This window comes from Phascolarctos cinereus, unplaced genomic scaffold, assembly GCF_003287225.1.
Source record: "Phascolarctos cinereus isolate Bilbo 61053 unplaced genomic scaffold, phaCin_HiC Scaffold_1;HRSCAF=81, whole genome shotgun sequence".
NCBI classification, from domain to species: Eukaryota; Metazoa; Chordata; class Mammalia; order Diprotodontia; family Phascolarctidae; genus Phascolarctos; species Phascolarctos cinereus.
The window spans coordinates 202221431-202246243 of NW_027555514.1; the positions used below are offsets into that span (position 1 = coordinate 202221431).

Consider the following 24813-nt stretch of genomic DNA (forward strand, 5'->3'; position numbering starts at 1 on the left):
CTTCATTCACAAATTCATATGGTAAGGAAGATTCATTAAGGAAAGATACATTTTTGTTTGTGAAATCTCTCTTCCATATATGGAGATCTCTTATCAAGTTTTACTACCTTTCTAAAGACATATTGGAAGTAGTTCTCTACAGAATGTCAGAGAAACAAAATAGGAAAGAATCTTTAAGATCATCTAATCCAGCCTCAGACATGCCGAATTGTTTGCCTATGATATGTGTAATTCATAGTCCTCTGTAGTTCTCTTCCAAAATCATATTCACGTAACTTTTTAAGCTCTTTTGAAAACAAAGAGGATATGAAATCCTAGTTATAATAATAATAATAATAGAGAAGATATGGCATATAGTGGAAAGAACATTGGAACCTGGATTTGCACCCAAGCCCTGTAATTATTAAATAAAAAGATAACACTTAAATTCTCTGAACAGTTTTCTCACCTGTAAAGGGGGCTAATACTACCTGTGCCACAAGATAATATTAAGGTTCAAATGAGATATTGAAAATAAAGACCTCAATTATTGTAAATTCTTATATAAATGTCAGCTATTATTATCATTATCTTCACTTATCGGTTGTAACATACATGAAATAAACACTGTAGAAGAAGAAAATAAACTTCTTACCATAATATGTAAGGTACTCTGCTGTATGTAGAAAGGTCAGTGAAACTAGAACATTGAAAATCCAATTTATTCCAGATGAACATGCATTTCCTGTACTTCTTGCCCAAAGTGGATAGATTTCAGAATTCACTGTCCAAGGCATTGGTCCCATTCCTCAGAAATGCAAAATATAAACTTTAATAAATCAGAAATTAAAAACCTTGATAAGTAATAGCTTGTCTATTCAAAATTTTCTTTTTCTTTTCCTCAACTAAGCAGTTATAAAAATGAAGCATTTATTTACCAGGTGCGAAGAAAACGAGATATAAAATAAGGCCCAAAAGTGCAGTCCAGGCATATGGAGTTGGACAGAAATTGTAAGCCCAAAATAACTCTTCTGCTTTGAATTTGGTTTCATTAGTACACCTGAAAATGTAAAAACAAAACAAAACAACAGCAACAAAAAAAACCAAAAGCAAATATTAATTCAGCATTTTAGGTCATGACTGAAGAATTTTAGTGTGGACAAATCAATCCATTAGTTAAACATCTATAGCAATGTATGGCTGTGAGAGTTGAACTGTTAGGAAAACTGAGCACTACAGAATTGACACTTTTGAATTGTGGTGCTGGAAAAGACATTTGAGAATCCTTTGGACAGCAAGGAGGTCAAATTGGTCAATACTTAAAGAAATTAGCTCAGACCACTCACTGGAAGGTCAAATACTGAAGCAGAGGATGAAATGGGTAGATAATGTTATGGAAACAACAAACCTGAACTTGGACAGACTTCAAGAGATAGTGAAGGATAGAAGGACCTAGTGTGCTATGGTCCAAGGGGTAACAAAAAGTTGAACATGATTGAATGGCTGAACAACAACAACATGTGTTGGTCACTAAACTTTGAGTATACAAATATAGAAAAGAAGACAGATTCTTCCCTCAAGGAGCTTACATTCTATTGGGAGAAAATGAAATAAACACAGACAAATAAATACAAAGGAAGAAGATACTAGAAAATGGGAGAATTAATAAAGGCTCCATGCATAAGGTAGTATTTGAGCTGATTTCTGAAGGAAGCTGGAAAACTAAGAAGAAGAAGTGAAAAAGAATTGCATTTGGGGCAAGGGAGGGAGCATTAACTTATTCTGAGGCCATGGGAAATGGCCTCAACACTTTATGGAAGAAATACTAAGTACACCGGTTTGGCTGAAATATAGAGTGTATGAAGAGGTCTGAAAAGAGAATATGGAGCTAGATTTGAAGGGCTTTTAATGTATTTTATCCTAGAGGCAATAGGGAGCCATTGGAGGATTTTGAGAAGGGGAATGACATGATTAGGCCTATGCTTTAAGAAAAACAATAAGTTTTGTGCAAAACCTTTGACCCAGCAATATCACTTCTAGGTCTGTATCCCAAAGGGATCATACAAATGGGAAAAGGAACCATGTGTACAAAAATATTTATAGCAGCTCTTTTTGTGGTGGCAAAGAATTGGAAATTGAGATAACGCCCATCAGTTGGGGAATGGCTGAACAAGTTGTGGTACATGAATTAATGGAATATTATTGTGCTATAAGAAATGATGAGCAGGCAGACTTCAGAAAAACCTGGAAAGACATATATGAACTGATACTGAGTGAAGTGAGCAGAACCAGGAAAACATTATACACAGTCACAGCTACAATGTGTGATGACTAACTTTGATAGACTCATCTATTCTTAGCAATGCAAGGATCCAAGCCAACTCCAAAGGACTCATGATGGACAATGCTGTTCACATCCAGAAGAAGAACTATGGAGTCTGAATGCAGATCAAAGCATGTTGTTTGTTCTCTTTCTTTTTCTTCTTTTTGTTTGTTTCATCTTTCTCATGATTTCTCCCCTTGGTTCTAATTCTTCTCTATAATACACCTAATATGAAAATATGCTCAATATGAATGTATATGTAGAGCCTATATCAAGCTGGGGTGGGGAGAATGGAGACATGGGGAAAAATTTGGAACTTAAAATCTCATGGAAGTGAATGTTGAAAACCAAAACTATAATAAATAAATTAATTTTAAAGATCACATGTTTATATGATAGAACAGCAGATGGTTATGTGGATTGGAAAAAAAAGCAAATTGAGGCAAGGGTACAATTAGAAGGCAATTATTATTGTTCAGGTAAGAGAGATAATAAAGGCCTGAATTAAGATATTGGCCATGTTAGTGGGTAGAAGAGGATAAACGTGAGAGATTTTGTGGAGGTAGAATCTACAGGACTTCAAAAATGGTTATGGGATGAAGGAGACTGAGGACCCAAAGATAACTCCTAGTTTGTGATCTGAATCACAATAAATTGAGAGTTGGAAAGGACTTGATCTCCCAATAGTTCCAACTTATACCCAAAAGAAATTCCACTATAACATGCCCAATGAGTGCTCTTCAAAAAGCTTCTTGACAATCTGCAAGAAGGGATAATCTACTACTTCACAAGGCAGCCCAATTCCACTCTGGGGCATCTTTGATTGTTATAAAGATTTTTATCATATCAAGCTTAACTTTATCTCTGCAACTTCTACCCACTTTCCTGTTTCTATTCTTTGAGATCAAATAAAGAAATTTTAATCCCTTTCCCACACAGTAGCCCTTCAAATACATGACAGTTATCTTAGCCCCCATAAAGCTATTTTTATCTAACCTAAATATAGCCAGGTCCTTCCATCTATCCTTATGTAATGTAGACTCAATGTGTCCCACACTGATGCTCATCCCTTTTTTAAACTGTGGTGGCCAGAATGGAACACAATACTCTAGATAAATTCTGACAATGGAAGAATACAGAAGGACCACCTTGTTCCTAAAAGCTATGCTTCTCTTAATGCTAATGGTTTGGTTTTTTTTTTGACATATTGCTGAATCATATTGAACTTGCAGTCCACTAAAACTTTATCCAAATCATTGATAAAAAGTTAAACAGCACTTCTGGATTACATAACCAGCAAAATAGAGGAATGGTCAGTTTCTTAAAATCACTTCAACACTCCAACACTCAAAAAAAATATGCATTAGATGTAGTGTTATAACTAAACACAGGAGTGTATACAGGAGAAAGAAGACAAACTCTGACAAGGTAAAATCCTTATGAATTAACACAGGAGAACTCTAGTCTTTAAAGCACTCTCTCAGGGCTACTACCCCACCAGTCTCCATATAACTGTAGCAGAAGCAGAAGAAATTTTGCAGCTTCGTGCCTGGAAATTATCTTGGCAGTAGTGCTTATACTCTACCAAAACATTTCTTGTCAATCCATCTCCCCTTAACGAGTGACAGTCATCTTCCCCATCCATGTGAAGCTGAAAGGTGATAAAAATGAGTTGCCTTTTGGTGAGGTCTAAGCCCTAAGTAAGGGACTCTGTCCATAACACACCCACCTACTTTACAAAAAAACCACAAATGGCAATTTCAATCTGAACAAGAAAAAAAAAAAGAAGAAAACAATGGGGAAGCTAGGGCAATGTACCATTTCTGTCCCCAAGGAGGATAGGGGACAGAAGCTTCTAGTAGGTCTCTCAGAGTAAGGACCCACGGCAGCAAATCCTAAATCCCTCAACTTGAGGAGGAAGAGGCAGCCTTTTAGTGTATGTGTGTGTGTGGGGGGTATACTCACTAGCAAAGTAAATGGGCCAGAAACTGAATGACAGAAGAATACAGAAAATAATCAGAAACAGCAAGAGATTCCAAGAAAAAAAAGCTTCAATAAAAGTCCAAAGCAAAGGTAGATACATCAATAGAGTCTTAAACCAAAGGAAATCATGAGTACTAAACCCTCAGAAAGAATATAAATATTTCTTAACAAATATTATAATACAAAGGAAAGTAAATATGCCTTATACCATGAATTCATATGTACTTAACATAAATGTATGGAATAGGATGCATTCAAACACTTAAAGGAAAAGCTAAGAATTACAGGGAGTCACCTGTTACCCATTTCTGGCTCACAGATCCAGGATGAAGAACTGCTGCTGTGTGGGCCCTTTGGAGTACTGAGCAAAGGACAAGTTCCATAAATGTAGCAGTGTGGCACTGAACTCAGGAGGACAGTGGTGATCCTAGATTTTAGCCTAGTATGTAAGCATGCAGTTGAGCAACCAGGGCAGAAGACCCAGACAAAATGGGAGCTGGCAGTGACACAGAGTTAAAATAACAGACTGAAGCAGAATCTATTATTCTTCAGCTGAAGTAAAAAAGACAAGGGTAGCAATGATGATTTCAGATAAAGCAAAAGAAAAATAGATAATTAAAAGACATAAACAAGGAAACACATTTTTCTACAGATACCATAGACAATGAATGAATATTAATCAACTTTGCTTCTGAGAAGCAAGTCAACATATCATGAAAATGAGATCTTTGTATGAGAAATTTGCTGCAAAGATTGTTTCCCAGTTCCTAGTTTCAGATTTTTGAAAGCAATGGGGTTTTTTTGGCAAAAACTTTCTATGTTTGTGTATTCAGAGTTGTCTATTTCATTTCCCCTCTCCTCCCCTTCGTTATTTGGTCATGAACTCTTATCTTATCTTAAAGATATGAAAGGCAATTTATTCCTTGCTCCTATGATTTGTTTATGTTTTCTGTACCTAGTTTCTGCCAAACTTTCAGTTTTTCCAGCGGTTTTTGTCAAATAGTGAGTTGTTACCCTAGTAGCTAGGGTCTTTGCATTTATCAAAGACTAGATTGTTGTGTTTGTTTTCTTCTACATATTATGTACCTAATATGTTGTGTTGGTTGACTACTTTATTTCTTAACAATTTCTTTCAGAAATTCTAGTTGAACTTGTGCCTATTCTCTGTTTTACTTTGAGGCTTGGATTGTAAATATTTTGCAAGCATTTTCTTTAGGGTTAGGGTCTTCAGTATCTTTAGTCGCTGCAATAGCTCATAGATTTTTGTCATTGCTGTTTGTTTGTTCTTTTTGCCTTACTTCCCAAATTCAGACTTTGCTTTAGGCCCATACTTCTGGAGGGAATGTCTGAGGCTTGTTTGTGAAAGGATAACAGGGGCAGCTCTAACTGGAGAGCTGCAGGCTTTCAGTGTGCTCAAAGTGGTCTTCTAAATCTTCACGCAGTAGTTGTAAGGGGGAGCTGGGTTTACTGTTTCCTTCTCCTTAGCTGGCAGATCTCTTTCCAAGAATTACTTATAATTAGAAGTTATGGTGATAAAATACTGAAATGTTTTTTTTTATGACAGCCATCTTATATTATTTTGAAACTGTAGCCAACATGATAATTATTGGTACAAAAAGGCAGATGTAATTTCTAGGTGATGAAACAGAATTGTTATTGTGTGGAGAGGAATTCCACTGGGTGGTCCAGTGACCATGTTGATTTAATTAAAGACATTTTTATTCATATTTAAAACTGGTTCTGATATGAAATCAGAAAGCCAGGCTCAGTTAAAATACTGCTTACTAAGGGGTGGATATTGGTTTTGAATTATTAGGTTTAGTTTCATAAATATCATTTGACAATAAAACCCTTTGGGGCTATTTGACTTCCTAACGTTAACCCTTCTTTTTGCATCGTAGCAACATGGATATCCTTGACTTTACTTATTGTTCATTATTATTTGTCATATTTTTAAATGCCAGAATAATTCCTCTCCATCTCATATTGCTAAATTCCTGTTAGACCTGTGAAATTAATTTATTCCTCAATTTGAAAAATGTAAAAGTCCTCATACATTTGTGTTAAAGGTAGTCATCACATTGTTTGCTTGTATTTATTTTTCTACTATAATGTAAAATTTAATTTCTTTATTTAGAGTGTATACATTGAGTTTTCTGAGGTCCTTTCACTCAAAAATTTAATGGAATTACCCAAGCAGTACCAGTAATCACCAGTAAAGCAACAGGAAAAATAATTTCTTACAATTAAGCTACAAATAATGTATAGATACTTTTGAACATTGATATAATTGTTTTCCAGTTGCTTAGACTTCCTAAGGAAAGGAATGGAGATGGAAGACGTAATAGCATGTATGAGAAGTAACAAGTAGGACAATTTAGCTGAAACATATAGTATGTGAAAAAAAGTATGATCAGCCTGAAAAGAATATCAAAATGATAATTTTGATTTTCATCTTAGAAGCACTAGGGAGCCACTGAAACCTTCATCAGAAGAGTGATATGGACAGAACTGTACCTTAGGAATTTCAATTTGGCAGCTGAGGGAGGTGAAGTGGATACTTTTCTAGTATAAATGTTCAATTAGTTATGAATCTGCTTAGCTGGGACATAATTCAGTCTAAATTTCTCCATCTTGTCCAATGCAAATATCATGAATGTTCTGTCAAACTCTATTGTTAAATCAACCAATCAACAAACAGTTATTAAACACTATGTTCTAATTATTCTGCTAATCACAGGTGATAAGAATGTAATATCTTCTGGCAAGGCTTGAATTGGCTACTTTGTGAGGGGACCTAAGTCACTAAAGACCTTGGGAGTTATAATTCTTCCCAGCTCAGAAAAACTCTATTGCAGGACTGGAAGGCAGAGTGTTTCACTATAAGCGCAATTTATCTATGGAGACAGAGTAGAAGATTGAGAGTTGGACAGAGTGGGCAGTGGCACACACTGACAATGACAGCAACAGTGGCAGATGGAGGACTTTTCCTTTTGCTGACTCACAACTTGGCTTACTAAGCAAATCCAACAGATAAAAGGTAGCACCAAGATGGGTACAGGAAGAATGGTATAGCAAGCTCTCTCCAATCTCCCCCAATAAACTCCTCTAAACAGACCTACTAATTGAAGCAGACCAAATCCTAATGGAGATATCCAAGAAAAAGGTCATAGTGGTAATTTGTTTAGCCAAGGTAGGAATAGGGAAACAAACAGAAATATTCTGGACCTTAGAGACCTGGTCTGGCTGATAGCAGCCATAGGAAGCATTCCAGGTAACAGGGAGAGGCTTACTGTGTGAGAGAGAAGCAAAATCCCACAGATAACTGAGTATACTAAATTCAATTGACTAGAAGATCACACTCTTGGCTTGGGAATCAATGGATTGCTTGGAGCTCAAATCATTTTATAAATTCCATTCACAATTTGTTTTCTACCTGAAAATATCTTTCTAGAGAAAGGAAGCCATGCAGTACTGGGACTTTCATCCTAGACTAAAACCCTTCTTAGCTTATTTCATTATCATGTACCAGGGCAAATTTGGGTTTTCTTCAAACCTCTGAAAAAAGTAGTAAGGGAGAGTAGAGACCTTAACAAAATGTTTATACTGGGACAGCCACAGGGTGTGGTCAATTCCACCCATTTTCCCTCCTAAGGAATAAAAGTGCTTTTTATAGTGACCTCTGACAGGCAAAGAAAATGCAAAAATAGTCGTTGCCCTAAAAGAGCTTGCATTCTAATGCAGATGACAACATACATAAATCAGAACTCACAAGATAAACAGAATAGATGCAAAACAAATCTTAGAAGGAAAATGCCTCCTTTAGGTGAAACCAGAAATTCTAAGAATCAAAATGTTGGGAGGGAAAACATTCCAGGCATAGAGAACAATAGCTCTTGAAAGGCATAGAAGGGGAGATGGATTGTTATATTGAGGAAACAGTAGGTAGACCAGTATATGGATGACCAGTGCATGAAAGGAAGTAGAATGTAAGAAGACTGGAAAGGCAAGGAGCTAGGTTGTAAAGTGCTTCATGCACCAAAATGGACTTTATACATGATTATGAAGGTAATGGGTAGACTGGAGTTTTCTGAGTAGAGTATAACATGATCAGACATGTTTTAGGACAATCACTTTGGCACCTGGTTGAAAGATGGGTTAAAAAGACTTGAAAGTATGCCAATTAGATGTCTATTGAAATAGTCCAGGCAAAATGTGATTTGGGCCTAAACTAAGGTTGTGGCTATGTAAGTGGAGGGAAGGTGGCATAGATGAGATGTTGTAGGGAAAGAAATTACAAGATTTTGCAAGTGATTGGATATATGGCATGAGAAAGAAGAGTCAAGGATGATACAGATTTTGAAGTGAGTTACTAGAAGGATGGTGGTAATTATAGCAGTAATAGGGAATTCCAGTACAGTGGAGGGTTTTTGGGAGAAAATGAGTTCTATTTTGGATCTGTTAAGTTTCAGATGCCTATGGACTAGAATTCAGATGTGGGAATGTAAATGGATAAGTAGATCTGGGAATCATCTGCAAAGAGATGACAAACTCATGGGAGATGAGGAGAAAACTCAATGAAATAGTATAGAGGGAAAAGATCAGATGGCCCAAGAGAGAGACTTGAAGGACACCCACAATAGAAATGGCATGGATAAAGATCTAGGAAAAGTGAAAGGAGTTATCAGAAAGGTAGGAGAAAAACCATAACAGATCAGGGTCAGAAAACCCAGAGGGGAGAGAGTATCCAAGAGAAGGTGGTCAGCAGTGTCAAATGCAACAAGACTGAGAAAAGGTCATTAGATCTGTAACTTGGGAGAGAGCAATTTTAGTTGGATGATAAAGTTACAAAGCAAATAGCAAAGGGTTATAGAAATGTCAAGATATTAGGAGACACCCTGTTTTCCAGAGCTAAGGCCCAGCAAGCAAGATGTGCCCTGAGCTTGGCATAACAATGATCCTTTGTGCTCACCCTCTGGATAATCTCACCCTTTGGCAAAATCCCATAATTATCGTATTGCTTTGAACAGCACCAGGTGTTCTCTGAACTCAGACAAGCATGGGACAAGCTTAGACAAGTATCCACATTCTGGTCATGAAGCCCTGCTACCTATCAAACTTGTCACATTGTTGCTGTTACCCCTCATTGTCAGAGCAACACCTCACTGAGCAGCCATTGGTATAAGTACTGAGATTTGGCCACACTAAAGCAGGTCCCCTCCATTAGGAGGTGGGGCCCTGGCATATGTGTCCTTGCTTACAAGCCACTTCCCTCACTTTCAAATTAAACTTCTGTTTGATTCCTGACTCTCCTGTCTTTAGCTTGCTCTGTGTGGCCCTAGCCACCCACAGGTTAGAGGCCAGTTCATCCAGTTGACATTAATTGGTGTCAGAAGTGGGACTGGACATCGGACTGGGCCATTTGACTGTCTAGTACCTATGGGAATAGACTAGGTGCCACCAGAGAGTTATTTCTCCGGAGTATGACACCCCCTGGTCTGATGAATCCTCTGCCCTTGTCCCTGCTCCAATCCTCTGAGCTCCCACCTTAGCTGAGGAGTAATATAGTAACCCTAACACCAACAACAGTTAGGTTAGTTTGCCAACATACATGCTTTGTGAGGTCGTATTGGTCACTGTGCTAAGTATTGGGGATACAAAGAAAGCCAAAAGGTAGGCCCTCCTCTCAAGGAGCTCATAGTCTACCTGAAGAGACAACACACAAGCCAAATACAAATAAGATATATAGAAGATAAATTGGAGAAAATCTTAAGAGGGAAAGTATTAAGATTAAAGAGGACAAAGAAAGGTTTCTTGTAGAAGGTAAGCTTTTTAGCTGAAACTTTTGAAGGGAGCCAGGTAAGCCATAAGGGGAGATGAGGAGGGATAGCACTGCAGTCAGAGAAAATGCAGGGAGTCACTGGATGGAGTGTCTTGTTTGAGAAGCAGCAAGGGGTCCAGTATTATCACATCACCATGTACATAGGAGAGAATAAGGTTTAAATACTGCCACATTATGAAGGGCTTTAAAAGTTGAACAAAGGGTTTTATATCTGACCCTGGAGATAACAAAGAGCCACTGTAGTTTAGTCAGTGGGGTGATGGAAGGAAGTGGTGACACAGCCAGACTTGAAGATCAATTTGACAGCTGATGAAGGATGAACTGGAGTGGGGAGAAACTTGTGGCAAGGAGACCAACCAGCTAGTATTTATATTGTGCCTTGAGGTTTGCAAAATGCATTTCCATACGCACAATGGAACACAAGAGAGATTCTATATGAAATCATAAATTTTTTTCATGCCACTTGCTTTATTTAAAAAGTATATAATAAATTCTATATATTACACTTAAAACTTTCTTGATTTTTTTTTATGTTCTCTTCTTGTACAGGTTTTTTTAATGTTATAGTGGCATTCTTTTTTTTGGCATTGATATGGCCACTCTTTCTTCCAGCCTCGTGCGCCCACACAATCAAAAACTGAGAGAAAGATTTTAGCAAATTCTAGGACAGTAAAGCAAAACAAATCTAAACAGTGGCCATATACAAAATATTATATTTCTACCCCTCGTGTCTATTACCTCTCTGTGAGGAGGTGGGTAATATGCTTCATCACAGGTCCTCTGGAGACATGGCTGGTCACAGCATTATCGTCTTACAAAGTTGTTTTTCTTTACAATGTCCCTGCTCTTATATAAATTGTTCTTCTGGTTCTGCTTGCCTTACTCTTTATCAGTTCATACTACCCAGTATTCTCTGGAATTTTTTTTTCATTATCTCTTAATGCACAATAATATTCTATTACATTAATAAATCCCAATTTGTTTAGCCACTCTTTAATTGTCTAAAAAGGCAATCTTGAATTCTATTTTTTTCTTTTCTCCCCCTCCTCCTTTTTTTAATCTCTCTTAACATCAGGAAGTTTGTTTTGTTTGTAACTGTTCCTCCCTGGTGTTATCTTCCCTCTTAATCTGCCCACCTCCTCTCTATTCTCACTTTTTTCCTATTGAGTTTTAGGCTTTTCTATACCAAAATAAGTGTTTGTGTGTTTGTGCATTCAACTATCCTTTGTACATTTGAGACAATAGTAAGGTTCATCTGGTGCCCACTCTTCCTCTAGGTTTTTATGTTCTTCTCACATATTCCAATTATGAGAAGTGATATCAATCTCTCTAATAAAATTTTGAAATAAATTAACCTTAATAATAATACATATACTGTAATATAACCTGGCTGAGCACTGCTACCAAGAATTATCACCACTGGGAAGGCCCTGGCATCATCCACTCCAGCCCCCTAGGCAGTGACCTCTGCCATACCCCCAGCACCCAGTTGCTGCCTGGGGGAATCCTGGTGCCCCTGGATGGTCTGGTGTGGCACTACAAGGTGAGAAGCCAGCCAGCCTCTGCTCTTGGTAAGCCCCACACTTCTCTGTTCCAGTTGCAAAAAATGTATCAACTTTGTAATTCATGGCAAGCTATTTCATCTCTGTTTGTCCTGTTTCCTAATCTGTAAAGGGAAAAATAATAATGGTTGTTGTTATAGGATCAAAATGATATAATGATTGTAAAGTGCTTAACATAATGACTGACGTATGTTAGATATAACATTATTATCTCTCTAATTTAATGTAATTGTTCCATACCTGATTAACTTTGAAGTGGTTTTTAAATACCAAAATTAATGAGCTCTCAATAATTTCTATATGTGAGCATCTGAAAATGCAGTTGATGTCATCTGAAGATTATTATTTGTGTTATTACTGTACTTCTAAAACTCTTAGATTACAAAATTTGAGAGACCATTGTGAGGCAGAAATGATATTAAAGCAATTTTTAATCTGGATTTTGTTGCATATGAATTGGGCTTTTTAAAGGATGTGATGAAATTAGATAGTTTAAAAACTATTAAATATCTAATGAGGTATATTTGGTTTTAAACAAGTAATAATACTGATATTTACTATGATAGCAGATTTTTCACTTGAAATCTTGATTATTATGAAAATATATAAGGTGGTTTAAAATTATAGTTTCAACATATTGATGATAAGCTGAATGACTCTGTGCAAGGTGATTTAGAAGTACATTCATCTAAACTGATAGTGGGTTGTTTCAAGTTTTTAAATACATAATAATGTTTAGGGCATTGTTACATTTCTAAATTGCATAATTTGGCAAATAATTTGCCATCTATGTTGTTGAAAAAGCAATTTGATCTAGAGATGTTAGATTAAGAATTGTACCCCCCCCAAAAAATAGGGGAGAATGAATGGGTTAGGATAAACTTCTAAGTTTTATCTATATTTAAGAGGGAGTTTCACCTAAAATTCTTATAAGTCTGTGCAAAAGTTTCATGTGTTGTGGAATTCCTACTGAATAAATGAGAATCCTTGAAAAAAATAGGGGTGTGATTTTCAAACCTGCTTAATTTCAGAATATATTTACATACATTCATATATATGTATACACACACATATATATATACGTACACACACATATGCATATCTATACACACATATGCACACATATATATACATACATATGTTAATTTGGAAATTTGTGGACTACCACATTCATTCTCTACGTAAGATTCCAGAATGAAATTATTTTCTAGTGATATATTTAAATACAAAGGAAAGAAAAGATACTGAGTAAATTTTTAAAGACCTGGTAAGATTGGTTATTGTGATAAGGCTGATTTAATTGGGTATGTTCTTCTTGGCTTATAAAAAAATGAATCTCTCCTCCATTACAAATACCTTTGTGACTAAGGAACTTTGCGATATCTAGGAATTCTGTAATAACTAAGAATTTAGTTTGTTATAATACTTCTGGAATTTATTTATTTATGTTACTTAAGGACATTTTACACCAACTTAGTTTTAATGAATTCCAACTTTAAAGGTTTATTTTTGCTTAAAGGTGGAAAAGAGAGATATGTATCATTTTAAAAGCTTCCAACTAATTTTCCTCCTTTAAAGTTTAATGATTATTCCTCTTACCATCAGGATAAATTTTAAACTGTTTTTAAAGAAAAGAAGTATTTTTAGAAGAAATGTTTTGAGAAAAAAATCTCTTATGTGATCTTTAGAAGGCTTACTAAATTTTCATTTACATGATAATTTATTGCTAAATTAATGTAATGAGCTGTAAAGCAGAAGAGATCTTGCTGTTTTGATCTGAATTTGTAGTTATTCCATGGCCTAAGCAAGAGTTAAATTAGTGTTTGAACTTATCATATATATAAGATTCAAATCCTGGAGTATCTCATTCTTCTACAGTAAGTATGATTAGAGAAGAATAAACAAGTTTGTGAAACAAGAACGTAAATCCATCAACTTGTGAGGTTAAAGTTAGGAACCTCTTGTTTCATTTAAGAAATGGAATTCCAGTACAGACAGTTATGTTAGTGAAGTGTAGTAACTTATGAGCTATTTTGTATATCTAATATTATTTTTGAATCTGGAATTAGAACATGCACAGAAATTTGTGCAAACTGCTTAATAATCACCTTAAGATGTTTCCATTGTTTAAAAGGATTCTGAGAGCAGTAGTATTTTTCTGTGATCACTTACTGTTACCAACATGAGATTAATTACTTATCTAAGATTGGTGATCCTTGAGAGCTAAACTCACCTGAAGCTCTGATTATTTGGACTTGCTAGTCAAGACTTTACGGGACTGTAATTTACTACTGTTTTGAGCTTTGATTACAGGTATAGTTGTCTGAGTTGTCATGAAGCCAGTAGTAGAATAGCATGTGCTGTAGGCTGAGAACTGCTAAAGATGGGTGTCAGTGTATTGTAAGAGTTTTGAGGACAACCTTGGACACAGCCTAGGAAGGATCTTCTTGACTTTATTTCCCAATTGTGCTATTTCCTTTCTGAAGAAGAAAATTCCTCACCTGATTAATCTAGAGCCCTGCTTTTAACATCCAGTGACTACATGATTGGCTGTCATATGTGATTCATGCCTGGAATCAAACAGAGCTAAAGAAGTTCTTTCCTTCCATTATGATATAAGATATTGTCCCTCCTTTTTAGCAAATTTCTATAATCAAGAAGTTCTGTAAGTACAATACTAAGTATATTAAATAATAGAGGGAAACTGGAACATGTCTGAGTTACTATAATAGGATGCTTACAATTTTAACCTATATTAAAAGAGATAACATCCTCCTAAGGAGGAAATGATTAGACAAAGTAGTAAGACAAATATGTAATGTGACGGATGTCTAATTAAAAAGAATAGCAATTTTTGAGAAAAGCAACAGGACTAGACTGTTTCATCTAAGAATTATATACGGATATAGATGATTGGCTTCCAAAGTTTATCTATCATGGAAATTCAAGCTTTAAGCATGTTTTGGGAACCAAATCTCAAATTTGTTTTTTACACAAAAATTCTATAGGATAGTGATAAAAGTAAGTGAAATTATTCCTCTCTTATTAAAGTATCTGTCTGATAATTTTAAAAGGCAGAAGAGCTCATTTTATGGTTGGACCCTCACATTTTAAAAGATTCTTATACCAGGTACAGGATTTAGGTAAGGACAGAAGCAGCAGATGATATGTAAACTGAAATTCTCTGAAGTTTCAAAAATGGAGAACCAAATTTAAGTTATTGTACTAATTTATGCTAAGTCAAAATTATCTGGGAACATCTAGCTCTGAATCAGAGAAGCAGAACTCCCTTTTAAAACTGCCTAAGAATAAAACCCATTGTCCAAGAAAGGATATCCAGGGACCAGATAACTACATGAGATAACTGGAATTCAAAAGGTGCTGCTTAAATGGACACTGGCAATAGGTTACTGGGATACGAGGAACTTAATGTTAGTTAACATCAGTAATAATTTGCATTGATTTGTATGGTTCATATTTAAGTTTTCTTGGTTATCTTGGTGACATCTAAATTTCCCTTCTCAAAACTAGTTCATTGTGAGCCCTCTAAGTAGTATAATCTGTACCTGACTTAACGTAATCATGCAGTTTTGTGAATTGTGAGAAAAACTTTACTGTATTATTCGAACTTAGCCCTGCATGGATGGGAAACTGAACCATCTCTATGCGTCTTTAACCAAGGACTTCGTTATGCTGTTTTCTCTCAATTATCAACTCATGTGTCTTATAAGTGTCCCTGTCGGGTCTGACTACTCCCATAACTGCCAACTTATGCATGTAGACTCCTGGATCCATCTGTCTTATCTAAACATTGCCCCCACTCCCAAGTGGACATCTGAGCCCATAGGAGACCTTGTCCTCCAGTTTCAAAGGGGCCTGAAAAAGATGACATCAGATGTAGACAGCTTTCCCAAGAGTCCAGACCAGGCCTGCACGAAGTAAAGCTCCCTCCCCACCTGAGCACCTTACATACCCAAGACTGGTTACCTATATCCAAAGTGTAGCTTTGATTTATTTTTACCTAGCTGTTCTGTGCTCCCATTATGCTCCTCACTCTCCCCACCTTGATCTTCCTTGCAGCCCACTCCTTCTGCTTGTTTGCAATTACCTTGCAGTGGCTGCCCATCTCTGGGGATGTCCAACCACAGGGGAAGAACAACTCCTTCTCCCATCTCCCCAACTCACCTCATGCAAAAAATGGGCCGGGAGGCCCTCAGCCTGTTTAAGCTGTCCCACTGCTGGTTGTGCACTGACTTGCTAGGAAGCACTTCAGTACAACCTATCTCTGCCTCTGATTGGGGGGGTCTATTAAGTTAATAGCCTTGGCCCTGCCCCATTGTGGGCCTAAGACTCTGAAATAGGAAATCCTGAAAGGCTGCTTGTGATTTAAAAGGTGAACCAGACTTGGTCTAACAAAGAATTTGACCTTCTCCTCTGTGCCCCTTACTTCCAGAAGCTGTTGGGAAAAACCCGAATCCACCTAGATTTCAATAGCTCGCAGGGCCCAGTCTTTTCAAAGACAGCCTGTGCCTCCACAGCCCCTTCTGATGCTTTCTGCTATTTATCTAATCACTCTTCTGGAACCCCTATAGATAACCTTGACCTAGCCAGGTGTAGCTACATAATCTGGGTTTGTCCTGGTGACTTATCCTCATCTACAAGAGAAAAATCAAATTCCATCTCTGTAGCCCTGTCCTATCCTTGGATCCTAGGAACTAATATGACCCAAGGTACCTCTAACTCCTCTTACTGCGCAGGATGGCCTGCAGGAGTTGGTGCCACTCCCTGCAGTAGTGACTGGTTCCTCATCAGTAGAACTTTGTCTCCCACGTCCTGCCTAAAACTCTGGCCTGATAAAACGGGGAATGAAACAGTTTACTGGGATGGTTATGAGGGGTACATTTGGGCAGAAAATGGGTGTGGCCATACCTACAATGGGATGACCAACAACCCTTGCCTAAATCCTTGCATGGGCTACTTCTCTCTCAGTCCTGGCTCCTGTACAACAATACTCTCCCAGATCCAAGCAAGGGCTACCTTACTGACCCAGGATCCAGGGCTCCAACAAGTTCCTGGGTTTCCTTACATTTTCCCTTACTCTATCATCATCCCTGGGAACATTCTTCCTGTGTGGCACATCTCTTTATCAAACCTTTCCTTCTTGGCAGACAGAGCAATGCACCATTGTCTGAGCTGTGCCCGACCTCTGGTACATTACTAGGGGCCTGACTAGGGTTGATTTTGGCCCACAAATGCTCCACCACCTTGGTAAATAAAACCATGCTGCCCATGTTTGTTTTCCCTCGGTCTGCAGGGCCCACTCCTGATGCAGAGATTAGTGTACCTCCTTGGTCAACAAAGGAAGGGTTGTTAGAACTTCCATCCCATTCCCTGAGGAAGAATGAAGTTTTTCCACATCTTCCTTGGGTGTATAGGTGGCGCCTTCAGCTCACCTTTGACCAAAAGGAGGAAATGATAATCATTTAAGATCATTTGAGCCCCTGTAAGTGCCAAAACCTGAACTAATCAACCAGAAGAAGAACCCTGGCATAACAGACATGCTTTGCTCTGCTCTCTGAGTGAACTCAGAATGAGCTTAACTGTGTCAACAACTACAGGGCCAGATGAGGTTGACCAGGAGCATTTGTCTGTTTATGACCACTAAGGACAATGTGCCTGTGACTAGACAATGTCTTGAATAATGGGACTTTTCTTATTTTGGTATTTTATGGACATATACTATGTTATGTCCTGTTGATGGTAGGGGAAACACTGATGTCCTGGGTCTGTAACTTCAACTGACACTCTGACACTTCTCTTATTGTATTGACAATCTATTCAATTAAGAAAATTCCTTTCTCATGCTATGGTTAAACAAATGGAGATGAAAATTTTTAAGTGACACAGACATCCTGAGTTAGGATTGCTCTTGCTTATTGTAGTCAGAATTATCTTCTGGCTCACATGCATGTACATGTATTCTGCCAGCTTAAGGGAATGAACAATATAAATATATATCACCTACCTTGTTTGCCTCTTTTAACCAAACTTTAAGGTCAACACTTTTTAAGGATCAACATAGCTAAGAATGGAGAGACTCACTATAACTAGTCTGGCTACGTGGTGATGAGTTCTTTAATGATGACAATCCAAGAAATAAAGAAGTTCTCAATCCTTTAGGTAGCTTTCTCATTCTGCAGTAATGGTGATGGAGTGGCAGAAAAAGAAGGTAAAAGATGTTATGAATTATATCAGGTATCAAACTGCCTATAAATATTTTCTTAGCTGTTGATATTCTAAATGCTAGGTTCTTGTTCAATAACTTATAAGTGGACATGCTAGCAGAGAAGCTAAATCATGTTAAATGTGGCATCCTTGTTTATGAAAGTTGGACTTTGTGAGTGATAATAAGATCAAGTGAGACTGCTCCTGTATGTAACTGATGCTGAATGAAGGAGTAGGTCATAAAAGTTGAAGAAACTGAGGAACCAGGAGGCCATGAGTTTGAGAAAACATCAACATTTATATTGAAATCTTATAGTATAAATAAAAGCAGAATTTGGAGAAGAGAGGACCTTTAAACAACTTACTCTCTTCTTGACAACAGGATATGGATTGGATGACATAGAGTGAATCTTGAAGAAGTTGCTGATTAATGGCATTAAGAGGGTTCTGGAAGTAGCATTGGTGATCAAGGAGTATTTCAAATGAGGGAATGAGGGGCAGCCAGGTGGTACAGTAGATAGAGGACCGGCCCTGAAGTCAGGAGGACCTGAGTTCAAATCTGGTCTCAGACCAAATACTTGATACTTACTAGCTATGTGACCTTGAGCAAGTCACTTAACCCCAATTGCCTAATTAAAAAAAAAGATATCAAATGAGGCAATGAGAAAAAAGGTAACCAGTACTAAAAAGAATCAGCACAAAAAAAAGCTGAAGCTATAATGCAGATTAGCTCACAGGTTCTCCTTAGAAAGACAAAGGAGTCGGTAAAATTGTTTTCTATTTTAACTCTCATCCGTTTAGGTATCAAGACCATATTTGTATCATAGGAGGAATTTGGTAAAATCCCTTCTTTTCCAATTTTGCAAATAGTTTGTGTCATATTTAAATTAGTTGATTTTTGAATATTTGCTAGAATTCACTTGTAAATCTGAGTGGTCACAGGTTTTTTTTTCTTTTGTGAGTTCATTTATGGCTTGTTCAATTTCTCTTTCTGAGATCAGATTATTTAAATTTGCTGCTTCTAGTTTTCTTCATTTGGGCATTTTATGATTTTGTAAATATTCACTCATTTCACTTAAGTAGTTAGTTTTATTGGAATATCATTGGGCAAAATGTTTTCTAAGTAATTTCCTTTATTTCTTCTCATTTATTGTGAATTTTCCTTTTTTTTCACTGCCTTACTGGCAATTTGGTTTTCTAATTTCTTTTTTTCAAAATCAAGTTACGTGATGGCTAACTTATTGTATTTTTTTTTTGTGATCATTTGTTTGTAGAGGATTTTATGCCCTAATATAGGATCAGTTTTGGTATAGGTACTATATACATCTGAGAAATCCATATTCTGTGTTTTCTAAATAAAAACATTTAGAAGTCACCAGAAGTCAATCATATCTAATTTTCTAAAATTCTATTCAGGCTTCTAACTTCTTTCTTTTTTAAAAAAAATTTTGTCTGGGTCTAAAGGGGATACATTGAGATCCTCTAGTATTATGTGAGTTTTAGTTTCTGTTTCTTGCTGTAGATCATTTGGATTTCCTTTAAGTACTGTATTTAAATACAATACCATACTGTATTTAAATACAACACCACACATTTATCAATTTTTCATATTTATTCATTATAAAACATGCCTTGGCGTATAATGCATTTTCCTGGTTTATTTCTTTGAATCAGTTCTATTTCTGATGTTGCCTTGTCTGAGATCATGATTGTGATTCCTGACTTTTTTTTTTAGTTCAACTGAAGTATAATACCTCCAGCCCTTTGTTTAATGTTGTGACTACATTTTAGGTATTTTTGTGTAAACACTATATTAGTGGGTTTTGCTTTCTAATCCAGTATTACTCTTGTTCATTTTATAGATGTGCTCATCCTACTCACATCCAAAGTTATGATAATTAATTGTGCATCCTATTCATTTATAATTTTTCCTCTCTTCTCCCCATGTCCTCTTTTCATTAAGTGGTGAGAAAAGGAGGGTGCTCAGTACAAGTTCTCTATGCTTGCGACAATTTGCTTCCACTCCCCTGCCTCTCTTTTCTTCCACTTTCATAAGCCTAGTCATGGATTCTTACCCTTTCTTTTTTTCACTTTAAATTCTTCATTACAAACCATCCTCCAATGTTTGTTTGTTTTACTTAATGACTACTTCCTTATCTATCATCCCTTTTAGTCCCTTCTCTCCCCATTCCCTCATCTCTCCTGATTGAGTTCATTTTTTCTCTATACCAAATATAAGTGTTCTACACATCTCTGACAAGTTGAGATTTGAGGTTTAAGTGATGCACAGTCTTCTATCTTCATCCATTTTTGTACAGCCTTGTGCTTGTGTGAGATTGCGTGAAACTGTAAAATCCCTCCACCATTCTTTACCTTTCTTCTCTATTGTATTCTTTCCTCTCCTCCTTTTTCTTTCTTTTTTAAAGATCATCAAAACATAAAAATACCACTCTCAGGCTCTCTGTCTTACTTAATTCCCTTTATGGCCCTTAATGAAATTATAGTTCAGAGGGGGTCCTTATTTGTTCCTTTCCATATTAAAATGTAAACATTTATCCTTGTATAGTGCTCATTGCTCAATCATAACAACCTTTTTATGTTACTCTTAACTACAGTGTTTGTGTTTCAAAGTTTCTACTCAGATATGACTTTTTCATCAGAAATGATTAGAAGTCCTCTATTTTATAAAGAGCCATCCTCTACTCCAAACCCCTGAAATGATTTTATTCAGTTTACTGGCTAAGTTATTCTTGGTTGTTAGATTTTTTACATTCTCTCTGTTCATTTATAATGAAGGCTGTGAAATCTTTATGATCCTGACTGTGGCTCCTGAGTATTTCTGTATAGAAAGTGCTGTAGAAAAACTAAATTTGGTGTTTTATTCATCAAATGTCAACTTAAGGCATACTGGGGAGTCTGTGAGATCCTAAAATTCTTTGGTAGGAAGTCTGATAGTCTTTCTAGTTGCTTATAATATTTTTTCTTTGACCTGGAGGCTCTAGATTTTAGCTATCATATTTTTAAAATTTTTAACTTTAATTTAATTTTATTATTTTTTTTTAGTGAGGCAGTTGGGGTTAAGTGACTTGCCCAGAGTCACACAGCTAGGAAGTATTATGTGCCTGAGGCTGAATTTGAACTCAGGTTCTCCTGACTCCAGGGCCAGTGCTCTATCCACTGCACCACCTAGCTGCCCTGGCTATCATATTTCTAATGTGACACTAGGACATCACCTTTATTTTTAGTTTTCTTTCAGGTGACCCTTGGATTCTTCCTGTTTTTATCTTACCCTCTGCTTCTAAAAGTTCTAAGTAAGATTCAATCATAATGTGTTGACATGATATCCAGGCTATTTTCTTGGTCTGGCTTTCAGATAGTCCAATGACACTTAAATTATCTTCCTTGGCTCCCAGGTCAATTTTTAAATATATCTTATATTTTCTTCTATTTTTTCATCCTTTGAATTTGTTTCAATATTTCTTGTTACCTCATGGAGTCAATAACATTTGGTCCATACCAATTTTATGGGTCTGTTTCTTGAGTAACATTTTATCCCTCTTGTAATAAGCCATTAATTTAGCTCAGTTTTTCCTACAAACTCTCCTTCCTTTTCCAATTATTCCCCTTTATTGCTTTCATTTATAATGTTATTTTAATTTTTTAAATCTTTCTTCATTTTCTTTTTTGTTTTTAGTAAGACTTTATTTATTTTTAGTTTTCAACATTCACTTCCATAAGAATTTGAGTTCCAAATTTTCTCCCTATCTCTTCCCTCCCCCCCACCCCAAAATGGCATACAATGTGATACAGGCTCTACATATACATTCATATTGAGCCTATTTTTACATTAGTCATGTTGTAAAGAAGAATTGCAACCAATGAGAGAAGCCACGAGAAAGAAAAAAACAAACAAAAAGAAAAGAAAAAAGAAAGAGAAAATAATAAGCTTCAATCTGCATTCAGACTCCATAGTTCTTTTTCTGGATGTGGACAGCATCATGTCCATCATGAGTTGTCTTGGATCCTTGCATTGCTAAGAAGACATGAGTCTATCAAAGTTAGTCACTGCACATTGTGGCTATTACTATATACAATGTTCTCCTGGTTCTACTCACTTCACTCAGTATCAGTTCTTTCAAATCTTTCCAGGTTTTTCTGAAGTCTGTGTTATAGCACAATAGTATTCCATTTTATTCATCTGCCACAACTTGTTCAGCCATTCCCCTACTAATGGGTATCTCCTCAATTTCCAATTCTTTGCCACCACAAAAAGCTGCTATAAATATTTTATACATGTGGATCCTTGTCCCAGTTGGATGATCTCTTTGGGATACAGACCTAGAACTGTTATTGTTGGGTCAAAGGGTATGCGTGTTTTTATAATACGTTGGGCATAGTTCCCAATTGCTCTCCAGAATGACTGGATCTGTTAACAACTCCACCAACAATGCATTAGCATTTCAATATTCTGACATCTTCTCCAGCATTTATCATTTCCTGTTTTGTCATGTTAGCCAATCTGATAAATGTGATTTGGTACCTCAGAGTTGTTTTGATTTGCATTTTTCTAGTCAATAGTGATTTAGAGAATTTTTTTCATATGACTATAGATAGTTTTAATTTCTTCATCTGAAAATTAATTACCTTTGACCATTTATCAATTGACTTGTATTCTTATAAATTTGATTTACTTCTCTATATATTTAGAAATGAGGCCTTTATCAGAGACACTGGTTGTAAAAGTTCTTTCCCAGTTTTCTGCTTCCCTCCTAATCTTGGTTGCATTGGCTTTGTTTGTGTAAGAACTTTTTAATTTAATGTAATAAAAATTATCCATTTTGCATTTCATAATGTCCTCTACCTCTTGTTTGGTCATAAATTCTTCCATTCTCCATAAATCTGACAGGTAAACTATTCCTTGCTCTTCCAGTTTGCTTATAGTATCAGCCTTTATATTTAAATCATGTACCCATTTTGACTTTATTTTGTTATATGGTATAAGATGTTAATATGGCATACTGCAGTTTTTGTTCTTATCCCAGAAGCTGGGGTCTTTGGGTTCATCAAACAGTAGATTACTGTAGTCATTGACTACTGTGTATTGTGTACCTAACCTATTCCATTTATCTACCACTCTATTTCTTAGCCAGCACCAAGTAGTCTTGATGATTGCTGCTTATAATACAATTTAAGATCTGGTATAGCTAGGCCACCTTCCCTAGTATTTCTTTTCATTAATTCCCTTGATATTTTGGACCTTTTGTCCTTCCAGATGTATTTTGTTATTATTTTCTCTAGTTCTATAAAATAATTTTTGGTAGTTTGATTGGTATGGCACTTCATTTCTTTTAGTAACTGTGTTTGATCTTTTGACTAAGCTGTGATTTTCTTTGAAGTTCTGCTTATGGATATTTTGGGGTTATTTTTTTCTGGGTTTATTTCTTGGCTGTCCCATGCTCTTTATTATTTGTGTCTTTTCTCATTTACTCATTCATCCAATTTTAACTTCCTGAAATGGGACTTTGTTTTTGGGTCATGGTATGTGCACTTTTGGAGGGTATATTTTTGCCTTGCATAGGCCTGCTTTTGTGGTCCTCCACTGGAGAAGGGATGTCAGAAGTGACTCACACCTGGGAGCTGTAAATTTTCAGTGTGCCCCAAGTAGTCTGAGGGGCAACTAGGTGGCACAGTGGATAGAGTGCTGGGCCTGGAGTCGTAAAAACTCTTCTTGACTGTAAATTGGCCTCAGACACTTACTAGCTGTGTGACCCTGGGCAAATCACTTAACCCTGTTTGCCTCAGTTTCCTGATCTATAAAATGAGCTGGAAAAGGAAATGGCAAACAACTCCACTATCTTTGCCAAGAAAACTCCAGAACTTGGGATCACAAAGAGTGAGACTGACTAAAAAGAATGATTGAACAAAAACAACAAAAATAAGTTTGATATAAGAAAAAGTTTGATTGCTGCTAGACTAATTCAAGCCTTGCAGGCTTTTGACCCTGGTCTGGGTTTGGGTAACACAATTACAGGCTTTCCCTTGCTTGGAGTTCTAGAAAAAATTCATAGCTACAGTCCTCATCAGCTACCTTGGAGGTTCTCTAGGTTTAGAGGGGCTGAACAGGCTCACTCCTGCCCTTCAGTCTTTCCCTTGCTACTCAGCTACTGGCTTCCGTCCAGCTTTGTGGACTGAATCCAAAATCCAAAATCAGGTCAGGGTGACAGCCTCTACACGATAGGATTCTCTTCCCTAGTTACTCTCCTCATGTCCTGGGGTCAGAGCCACAGAGCCTTAGACTCACTTCTAATAGTAGTCCCTGCCCTTGATTATATGCCCATAGGCTGAATCTATGCCTTAAGCTAGAATAAAAAGAGCCACATTGGTGTCTCTTTAGATTTTCTCCTCACTACTTAGTCTGATGCTTTTTGCTTATCTTTTCTGAAATAAAGTTGTGGGACAAAGGTGGATTTTATTGCTTGTTCTTACTCTGCAGTATTTGACAGCCACCAAGCACATTCTGAAAACCAATACGACATAGTTCAACTAGTAGCCTCTTTCAAGATCCAAAGTGACTCAACTATAAACATGAAACTGAAAGGCAGTTCTGTTTAAACATAAAAAGGCATAGAATTGGATGGTAATTAACAGTTTGTATACCTGCCCCAGGCAGCCTCATTTGCTGATGCTTTATTGACTGGAACACATGAGGAGTCAACCACATCTGATTTGTTCATCTTATAGCAGAATCCACAGCCTGGATCAAGCATGCATCCATCACAGGAACTGTAAAAGAAAAGGATAAAAATAGGTCATGTTCTTTTTGTCCATAGGTAAGTAACAAGAAACAATTATCTAAATATGCATATACTAAGTTTGAATCTGAAACCTTCCCTCTCCTC

At 36.6% G+C, this 24813-nt stretch overlaps 1 protein-coding gene across 1 annotated transcript in view; it reads right to left on the reverse strand.

The window, feature by feature from the left end:
- The window catches only part of SLC2A13 (solute carrier family 2 member 13), a 224377-nt gene that overhangs the window by 30320 nt on the left and 169244 nt on the right, over window positions 1-24813 (reverse strand). Inside the window, exons 7-9 of the mRNA XM_020973712.2 lie at window positions 24572-24697; window positions 918-1039; window positions 635-787 (exon numbers count right to left, since the gene is read on the reverse strand). Of these exons, the coding sequence (XP_020829371.1) occupies window positions 635-787; window positions 918-1039; window positions 24572-24697 (401 nt within the window). The remainder of the gene's footprint in view (window positions 1-634; window positions 788-917; window positions 1040-24571; window positions 24698-24813) is intronic.